This window comes from Nicotiana tomentosiformis, chromosome 1, assembly GCF_000390325.3.
Source record: "Nicotiana tomentosiformis chromosome 1, ASM39032v3, whole genome shotgun sequence".
Classification (NCBI taxonomy): domain Eukaryota; kingdom Viridiplantae; phylum Streptophyta; class Magnoliopsida; order Solanales; family Solanaceae; genus Nicotiana; species Nicotiana tomentosiformis.
This window is the reverse complement of record NC_090812.1, coordinates 8,389,951-8,399,839: the sequence shown is the minus strand read 5'-3', so window position 1 is coordinate 8,399,839 and position 9,889 is coordinate 8,389,951. Positions and strand designations below refer to the sequence as shown.

Genomic DNA, 9,889 nt, shown 5'->3' with positions numbered 1-9,889 from the left:
CTAGTTGGCCAAATCCTGAACATCAACTGCAAGAGGTCTCTCCCCAACGTGAATGAATGCAAGACTACCCATACTCACCACCTTTCTACTCAAGGCATCAGCCACCACATTAGCCTTCCCTGGATGATACAAAATGGTGATATCCTAGTCTTTTAGCAGCTCCAACCATCTCCGCTATCTCAAATTTAGATCCTTTTATTTGAACAAGAATTGGAGGCTACGATGATCAGTAAATACCTCACAAGACATACCATAGAGATAATGCCTCCAAATCTTCAATGCATGAACAATGGCAGCCAACTCCAAATCATGAATAGAGTAGTTCTTCTTATGAGGCTTCAACTGGTGCGAAGCATAAGCATTCACTCTACCCTCATGAATCAACGCACACACAATGCTGATCTGAGAAATATCACAATACACTGTATAAGAGCCTGAAGCTGACGGCAAAACTAGAACTGGAGTTGTGGTCAAGGCAGTCTTGAGCTTCTGAAAGCTCTCCTCACACTCATCCGACCACTTGAAAGGAGCACACTTTTGGGTCAATTTGGTCAAGGGCGATGCAATACATGAGAAACCCTCCATAAAGCGATGATAATAACCGGCCAAGCCGAGAAAGCTCTGAATCTCCATAGCTAAGGACGGTCTGGGTCAACTCTAAACCGCCTCTATCTTCTTCGGATCCACCTGAATACCCTCACTGGACACCATGTGTCCTAAGAATGCCACTGAACTGAGCCAAAATTCACACTTGGAGAACTTGGCATAAAGTTTCTCCTCCCTCAGTCGTTGCTACACAATCCTCAAATGCTGGGCATGATCCTCCTGGCTACGAGAGTACACCAGGATGTCATCAATGAATACAATAACAAACGAGTCGAGATACGACTGAAACACACTGTTCATTAGATGCATGAACGTTGCTGGGGCGTTGGTCAGCCCAAAAGACATCACAAGAAACTCATAATGACCATAACGGATCATGAATGCCGTGTTTAGAACATCCGAGTCCCGAATCTTCAACTGGTTATACCCAGACCTCAAATCAATCTTGGAGAACACCCTCGCTCCCTGAAGCTGATCAAACAGATCATTAATACGTGACAAAGGATACTTGTTCTTGATTGTAACTTTGTTCAACTGCCTATATCAATGCACATTCTCATAGTACCGTCATTATTCTTCACAAACAACACCGGTGCACCCTAAGGTGACACACTAGACCTAATAAACCCCTTATCAAGGAGTTCCTGAAGCTGCTCTTTCCATTCCTTCAACTCAGTTGGTGCCATGCGATATGGTGGAATAGAAATGGGCTGAGTGCCCGACACCAAGTCAATATCGAAGTCAATATCCCTATCGGGCGGCATGCCCGTCAAGTCTACAAGAAACATATCCGGAAATTCCTGCACCACCGGAACATAATCAATAGTAAGAGCATCAACACTAACATCCCTCACAAAGGCCAAATAAGATAAACAACCCTTCACAACCATCCACTGGGCCTTCAAATATGGAATCACTCTACTGGGATCATAGTCTGGAGAACCTCTCCACTCAATCCTCGGCAACCCTAGCATTGCCAACGTCACAGTCTTAGCATGACAATCTAGAACAACATGACACGGAGACAACCAATCCATACCAAAGATCACGTCAAAATCAACCATGCTAAGCAATAGGAAATCAACTCTAGTATCCAGACTCCCAATGGTCACTATACATGACCGATATACACGGTCCATAATAATAGTATCGCCCACCAACGTAGAAACATGAACAGATAAAACTAAGAATTCACGGGGCGCATCCAAATGATGAGCGAAATAAGATGATACATATGAATAAGTGGAACCAGGGTCAAATAATACAGAGGCCTCTCTGTGGCAAACTGATACAATACATGTGATCACTGCGTATGAAGCAACATCATCTAGTCTGGCAGGAATAGCATAGAATCGAGCCTGACCGCCGCCTGATCGGCCTCCCCCTCTAGGGCAACCCCTAACTGACTGAGCTCCACCCGGAGTTAGCTGAGTAGGTGGTGAAATAACGGGAGCTGAAGTCATAAGTTGACTCCTCTGCTGAGCTGGACCTCCTGTAAGGCGGGGACAATACCTCTTGATGTGACCCATATCTCCACACCGAAACAACCCATCCCTGCAAATGGCGGTAGAGACTAGAGAGAGCCCCGAGCACCAGAATACCCACTAGAAGAACCCGGATGAGCCCTGAACTAAAGGTGCATGGGATGAACTCTAAGCTGGTAGGGCACTGAGAGATGACTGACCCTAATGATAACTATATGAACCATGGCTGGATGATGCACCACAGTGAACTGGACGACCCGTCTGAGCGTGCATGTAAGGTCGACCTCTACCCTGGTAAAACTGACCCCCTGAAGGAACACCGCTGAAATCACCTGATCTACGAGGCCTTTTGGCCTCCCTCTCACCCCGCTCGTGACTGCAGACCATCTCTATCTGCCAAGCAATGTCGACTACCTCATCAAAAGTAGCACCAGATACCCTCTCTCTAGTCATAAGTAACCATAATTGATATGTGAGGCCATCAATGAACCTACAAATCCTCTCCCTATCAGTGGGACCTAGCCAAACTATATGACGAGCCAACTCAGAAAATCTCATCTCATACTGCGTCACAGACATGCCATCCTGACGAAGCTGCTCAAACTGTCTACGCAGTTCCTCTCTGCGAGACTATAGCATAAACTTTTACAAGAAGAGAACGGAGAACTCCAGCTATGTAAGTGGTGCAGCACCGATCGGTCTGCGCCTCTAATAAGCCTTCCACCATCTGAAGGCATCCCAAGAAAACTAAAAAGTAATGAACGAGACCCCATTGGTCTCCAGAATACCCGCTGTCCGAAGCATCCGCTCACACCTATCCAGAAAACCCTGAGCATATTTTGACTCAGCACCGCTAAATGATGGAGGTAGAAGCCTCCCAAATCTCTCAAGCCTCCTCTGCTCATCGTCTACCATAACGGGGGCTACCGGGGCCTGAGCAGCTACAGCCGGCTGGGCTGGTAATGCCCCCGATATCTAAATTCCCTGCATTACCTGATCTGGAGTACTGGCAACATGGGTATGAGTACCTCCCCCGACCTGAGAAGTGGCAGGTGAGCAAGGCCAGTGCAAACTGTCAGTATCTGGGCCAAAGTCTCCTGAAGGCCTGGAATGACAATGGGCACAGCTGGTGCCTGAGCTGGAGCAACTGGTGGGTCTGCAGGTGCTGCCCTAGTTGTACCTCTACCCCTACCACGACCTCGGCCACTCGCGACCCTAGTTGATGGTACTGGTGGCTATCCATCCCGCCTAGTAGTACATGTCCTCACCATCCGTGAGAGAATAGAATAACAGAAATTCAGTTTCCGGGATAAACAAATTCTCACGACAGATTACAAGAAATTGAAATCTTTCTAAGGGTTTGGCAGCCTCTCGAAGATAAGTACAGATGTCTCTGTACCGATCCGCAAGACTCTACTAAACCTGCTCATGACTCGTGAGACCTATGTAACCTAGGGTCGGATACCAACTTGTCACGACCCAAAAACTAACCGTCGTGATGGCGCCTATCGTGGTACTAGGAAAGCCACTACTCAATAATCTCAACATAGTAAAAGCTTAAAAATATAGGCAGAAACAATTTAATATTTAAGAAAACCCTTTTTAAAACTAAAATAAACCCGCAACACAATACAAACTATCCTAAAACCGGGGTGTCACCGAGTACATGAGCATTTATGTCAGAATGCAGTCTACTACAATGTCTAAGGAGTAAAACCTGAAGTACAAATAAAGATAATGAAGTAGAGTCAAGGCCTGTTAACGCCATGCAGCTACCTCGATAGACTTCGAGATCCTATCACCTCAATCAGCAGTCGCCATAACTAGAAGTACCTGGATCTGCACACGAGGTGCATGGTGTAGTGTGAGTACAACCAACTCAGTAAGTAACAAACCCAAATTGTGGGCTAAAAGTAGTGACGAATTCAACCAGCATAGTTCAATACAGAAAATAACAATGCAGAAATGTAGACATGCTTTCAAGTTCGGTAGATATCTTAAAACAGTAAAATGGGTCAATCTGAATGATATGAAAAACAATATAACTCCCCAACCCCTGCCATGCCAATGCAATGCTGTATGTGATGCACCATGCTGACAGCCTTATGTGCTCACACTATCGAATACTCAACCACTCGGTATTGTATATGACCCATACAGCCCAGGGAAGATCCATCCCGGAACATATACATACTGACTATAAGTCACCCAGTACCGAGGAAGGCCAATCAAGCCATGTGGAGAAGATCTATCTCCAGGTTCACACTCTCAAATAATCAACCACTCGGTACTGTATATGGCCCATACGGCCCAGGGAATATCCATCCCAGAACATATACATCACTGACTATAAGTCACCCATTATCGAGGAAGGCCAATCCAACACTGTGGAGAAGATCCATCTCTATATAATATCAACCGCTCTCACTGGGGTGTGTGCAGACTCCGGAGGGGCTCCTTCATCCGAAGCGCTATCATAAATCAGTATAACCACTGCGACGTATAGCCCGATCCCATAAATGTCACTCATAATCAGGCACTCGGCCTCACTCAGTCATCAATCTATCCGGTCTCTCTCTCACGGGCTCACAATGTCATGATACTAGCCCGAAAACAATAATATGATGCATCAATAAATAACAGTAGAGACTGCGATGAGATATGAAATAAATGAATATGATTGAGTATGAAATATCAATGAAAACAGTAAGACAACAACAAGAAACGACCACTATGGGTCCAAATCAGTACCAACATAAAGCGTAAACATGATATCTAGCATGAGTGACAGCTCAATTACTTTATCACATGATGAATACACGGGTATCAACAAGATAAAACCACTATACGGTTCCATGGAATCAACCAGGTCACAATTCTCACGGTGCACGCCTGCACGCCAGTCACTTGGCATGTGCGTCATCTCAATACCAATCACATAGCACATAATTCGGGATTTCGAACCCTCAAAACCAAGTTTGAAAGTGTTACTTACCTCAATCCAGGCTATATTCTACTCCAAAATGCCCTTGCCTCTCAAATCCGTCTCCAAACGTCCCGAATCTAGCCACAAGCAGTACAATACAATCAATATAGGCTAAAGGAATTAATTCCACAAGAAAAATATAAAATTATAGCCAAAATCCGAAATCGGCCTAAACCCGACCCCCGGGCCCACGTCTAGAAATCTGAAAAAAGTCACAAAATCCGAAAGCTCATTCACTCATGAGTCTAACCATACCAAGTTCATCGAAATGCGACACCAATTGGTCATTCAAATCCACAAAACCAACTCTTTAAATCCCTAGCCTCAAATCCCCAAATTTCACCTCAACACCACACAATCTATGTGGGAAAACAATGGGGAAACAAGATGTATGATAAAAAAAAAAAAAACGAGTACTAGAAGTTTACCTCAATAATCCCCTCAAAAATCCTCTCCAAAATCGCCTAAGTCCGAGTCCAAAATGTTGAAATACGACTAAAATTACGAACCCTTGCTTTTTTAACCTTCTGCACAGGCATTTCGCACCTGCGGCTACAAGACCGCATTTGCGCCTATCATAGGTGCGGAAAACCCATCGCACCTGCGGCTCAATCTCACATCTTCGCACCTACGACCTCTGCCCAACTCTTCCTTGGTCACTTCTACGATTCATTCCACGCTTCTGCATGCGCGCACTTGCAGTGCCCACTCCGCAGGTGCGGTTTTACCAGTAGCAGCAGCACTTCAGCTGCTTCATCAACTCAAAACTCAATCTGTCAACCACCCGAAATCAACCCGAGGCCCCCGGGACCTCAACCAAACACACCAACAAGTCTCATAACATCATACGAACTTAGTCGAATCTTCAAATCACCTCCAACAACATCGAAAACACGAATTACACACGGATGCAAGACTAAGAAACTTCGAAATTTCCAAACTCTACAAACGACGCAGAAACCTATCAAATCACGTCCGATTTACCTCAAATTTTGCACACAGGTCATAAATGACCCCACGAACCTACTACAAACTTCCAGAATCAGAATCCGACCCAGATATCAAAAATTCAACCCCCCGGTCAAACTTCTCAAAAATTCGGCTTTCGCCATTTTAAGCCTACTCCCATTACAGACTTCCAAATAATTTTCTGGACATGCTCCATACAGAGCTACTGGAAATATCAGAATTCGAATCAGGGGTCGTTTACACATAGATCAACATCCGATCAACTTTTCCAACATAAACTTTCCATTTAAGAGGCTAAGTATCTCATTTCACACTGAACTCACTCCAGACCCGAACCAACTAACCCGAAAAGTCATATAACAAATATAAAGCATAAATAGAGTAGTAAATGGGGGAACGGGGCTACAACTCTCGAAATGATCGGCCAGGCATGCTTCTTGAGGGGTTTGATCTCAAACATTCTTTGTTGGAGACCTGTTGTTCAAATAAACTGCACAAGATACAACTTCTGCCCAAAATTCCGTGGGCATATTTTAGCTTTTAACATACATCTAGCCATATTAAGAATCGTTCGATTCTTTCTCTCTGCAACTCCATTTTATTGGGGGTGAATAAGGTACCGTTAGAGGGCGATGAATTTCATGAGATTGACAAAAGTCATTAAAGTATTTTGAAGTGAATTCGCCTCCTCTATCGGACATTAAAATTTTTATTTCATAGTCACTTTCTTTTTCTACAAGTACTTTGAAATTTTTAAAAGCAGCAAAACTTTCAGATTTTTTGTTTAAGAAATAAACTCAAGTCTTTCTACTAAAGCCATCAATGAAGAGTAGAAAGTATTTATTTTTACCAAAGAAAGGTAGATTGATTGGCCCACACACATCAGTGTGAACAAGCTGTAGCGGTTTGGTTGATCTTGACATGGTCTCCTTTGAAAAACTCCTCCTTGCATGTTTTCCAAGAAGACAAGCTTCATACAATTGATTGGGTTGATTGATTGATGGTATCCCATGCACCATGTTCTTTTCTCCGAGTGATTTGAGTGCTTCAAAATTCAAGTGCCCAAATCGCATGTGCCAACATCATGATTCATCTTGCATATTAGCCTTCAAACACTTTGCATCAATTATTTTAATATTCAGAGAAAATAATCTATTCTTTTCCATATGCACTTTAGCAATTAAATTTTTACCTGAATCTCTAAGCCACCGATGCATATTTTTCATGTGGATGTCATATTCCTTTTCAAGAAGTTGGCCCAAACTCAAAATATTACTTTTTAATTTTGGCACATAATAAACATCTTGAATTAGCTTGTGACTACCATCTTTACATGAGATCGGAATCGTACCTATCCTTTCGATTTGAATCTTTGAGGTATCTCCAAAGGATACATTACCTCTCACCGTTTTCTTGATCTCAACAAACTTCTCTTTGCATCCACACATATGATTGCTTGCTCCATTGTCCAAATGTCACGAGCTGCAATCATCCATGTCTTCTTCCTTGAGTGCCATCAACAACGTTGACTCATATTCTTCTTTCTTGTCGTCAATAAGGTTAGCTTTTTCTTCAATATTGCTACGACATTCCAAGAGTAATGACCAAATTTATAACAATTATAACACTCAATTTTTGATTTGTCATACCTTTGTCCATTATTTTCTTGGTAGTAGCCACGTTTGCTTCCTCCTCTATGTCTACGACCACGATCTCTAAATGTCTGGTGGATTTTAACTTCATTGTTAAAGTTGTTACCGTAACTTCTTTCTCTTCCGAGACCGCCACGGCCTCGACCTCATCTATTCCCTCAATAGCTCTTTTCACCTCCATAATCCTTGAAGGATGCCTGAGTTTTAAGAAGTTTCTCCAATGACACTTTTTATCTCCTTTTGATATTTTCTTTGTGGGCATATAAAGAGCCCTCCTGTTGCTCTACCATCATAGAGTCTAAATATTTGGACTCCTCAATAGTATACACCACAAAATTAAATTTAGGTGTTAAAGTGCGAAGGATCTTTTCTACCACACGGACATCTTCTATGTCCTCACCGTATCTTCTTAGTTGATTTACAACAACCTTCACTTTTGAACAATAATCTGAAATGCATTCGAATTCTTTCATTTTTAAAACTTCAAAATCAGCCTTTAGAGTTTGAAGATTTACCTTCCTCACCTTGTTTACTTCTTGAAGAGAATTTTTTAAGATCCCTAAAGCTTCCTTTGAGGTGGTAGCATCTGTCACCTTCTCAAACATGGCATCATCCAGACATTGGTGGATAAGCGTAAGGGCTTGTTGATCCTTCTTTCTCATCTTTGCGAAGACCTCTTTTTCATTTTGAGGTAGAGCTTCCTCGTTATTGGGCTTTGCATACCCTCTGTCTATAATTTTTCATACATCCTGAGAGCCAAGAATGACTTTCATATGTAGACACCATTTTTCATAATTATATTTTGTGAGGCGGTGGTACTAAAAAGATAGCAGACCATTATTCGCCATGGCTTTGATATCACGTTGTTGGGAAAAATAATAATCCCACCCAGGAATAATATCCACGGAAAATAATAATAATACAAGAGAGTAACAACGACACCAACTTTTTTAATGGGGTAAAATACAATACCCGAGCGGAGCAATATAATCACTATAATATTACAACTTAGTAGTATCAAGAGACTACTACAATTTTCAAAGAAATAACACCCTTTATTTAATAATACCTCACTACAATATTACTCACACTCACTATTTATCTCACAAACTACAATATGTCGATTATTCTCTCTAACTTCTATTGCTTCTCTCTTATTTTGGTGTAATTGAAATGAAGAATGGAGGCCTCTATTTATAGTAAGAGATGTTGTCCAACTACTACAAAAAAGATGGCTTGTTGTTGATTTAGTCCTATAATTTTTCAATAAAGTTAGGCACCTCCCATTTCTCTTCTTTTCATTTTGTTTTCTTCAATATGAGCCCCACAAATATTACTCCATTCAAGTTGTTGGCCGTAGGAGAGCCAGTAAACATACAATACAACAACAGAAAAAAGAACTGCTCAACTATGACCAGTTTGATTGGATTCTCCTCATTCCATATCCTTAATACTCCCTCAATTCCATGTTAATTGACGGGATTTAGAGTATGAGAGGCAAGCTATTTAATTTTTAGTGTGAATTTGAACATAAAATTTTTAATTTTTTTAAATAACTCAACATATTTAGAGATCACATAAAAATTATTATAAATCATAGTAATAGATAATACCTAATTCAAAATATTTAAGAAAAAGAAAAATATCTTTAGCTTAGTAGTAATAATACTACATAAAATGTGGAACAAGTGGAGTACTAATTACCTACTTTCAACATGTTGATCACTTGGCCATTAGGCCTAGGTAAAAAGTTATCGGCTTTTAGGCCAAACCAATTCACCTTATTATGGTGAAATAATTTTATACAGTAAACACATGCATTAAACAATCACGGGCTATCAAATAATATGGTGGGAAAGTCAGTTGTTCACGAAATAAAAATTTAGACAAAGTACAAAAGTAGAAATCTATCCACCAAATTAAAATTTAGACAAATAAGAGAATTTACTCTAGTGTTATCTCTGCTAGAGTTGGAACCTTATTTCATAATATAAGTTGTTACTTCAACTCTCGAATGCTAAGCTAGCGGTTGTGCGTGCCTATAAAGTAAATCTTAAAGAGCTCATTGGGGAAAAAACTCTTATTTACAAAACTATAATTGTGAGTGTGTGACGATAGGTAACTAATCATCAGATAAAGTAACAAAAGTTAATGGACCATATGATTTCTTCTCTAATGCATTATATCTACAA

At 41.3% G+C, this 9,889-nt stretch overlaps 1 protein-coding gene across 1 annotated transcript; it reads right to left on the bottom strand.

Annotated features, from left to right (window-relative positions):
• LOC138899074 (uncharacterized) lies at nucleotides 1-2,135 on the bottom strand. The gene is made up of 4 exons (XM_070185209.1): nucleotides 1,724-2,135; nucleotides 1,386-1,609; nucleotides 252-402; nucleotides 1-119 (listed from the first exon to the last, which is right to left on the bottom strand). Exons 1-4 carry the CDS (start codon nucleotides 2,133-2,135, stop codon nucleotides 1-3), a joined length of 906 nt encoding a protein of 301 aa, XP_070041310.1.
• Nucleotides 2,136-9,889: the final 7,754 nt, after the last annotated feature.

Coding starts and splice junctions, on each gene's coding strand:
- LOC138899074 (XM_070185209.1), bottom strand. CDS start 2,135: ATGGGTCACATCAAGAGGTATTGTCCCCGCCTTACAGGAGGTCCAGCT. Junction 1,610..1,723: donor GGACCGTGTATATCGGTCAT/GTATAGTGACCA, acceptor ATGTTGTTCTAG/ATTGTCATGCTAAGACTGTG. Junction 403..1,385: donor AATTTCCGGATATGTTTCTT/GTAGACTTGACG, acceptor GATATTTCTCAG/ATCAGCATTGTGTGTGCGTT.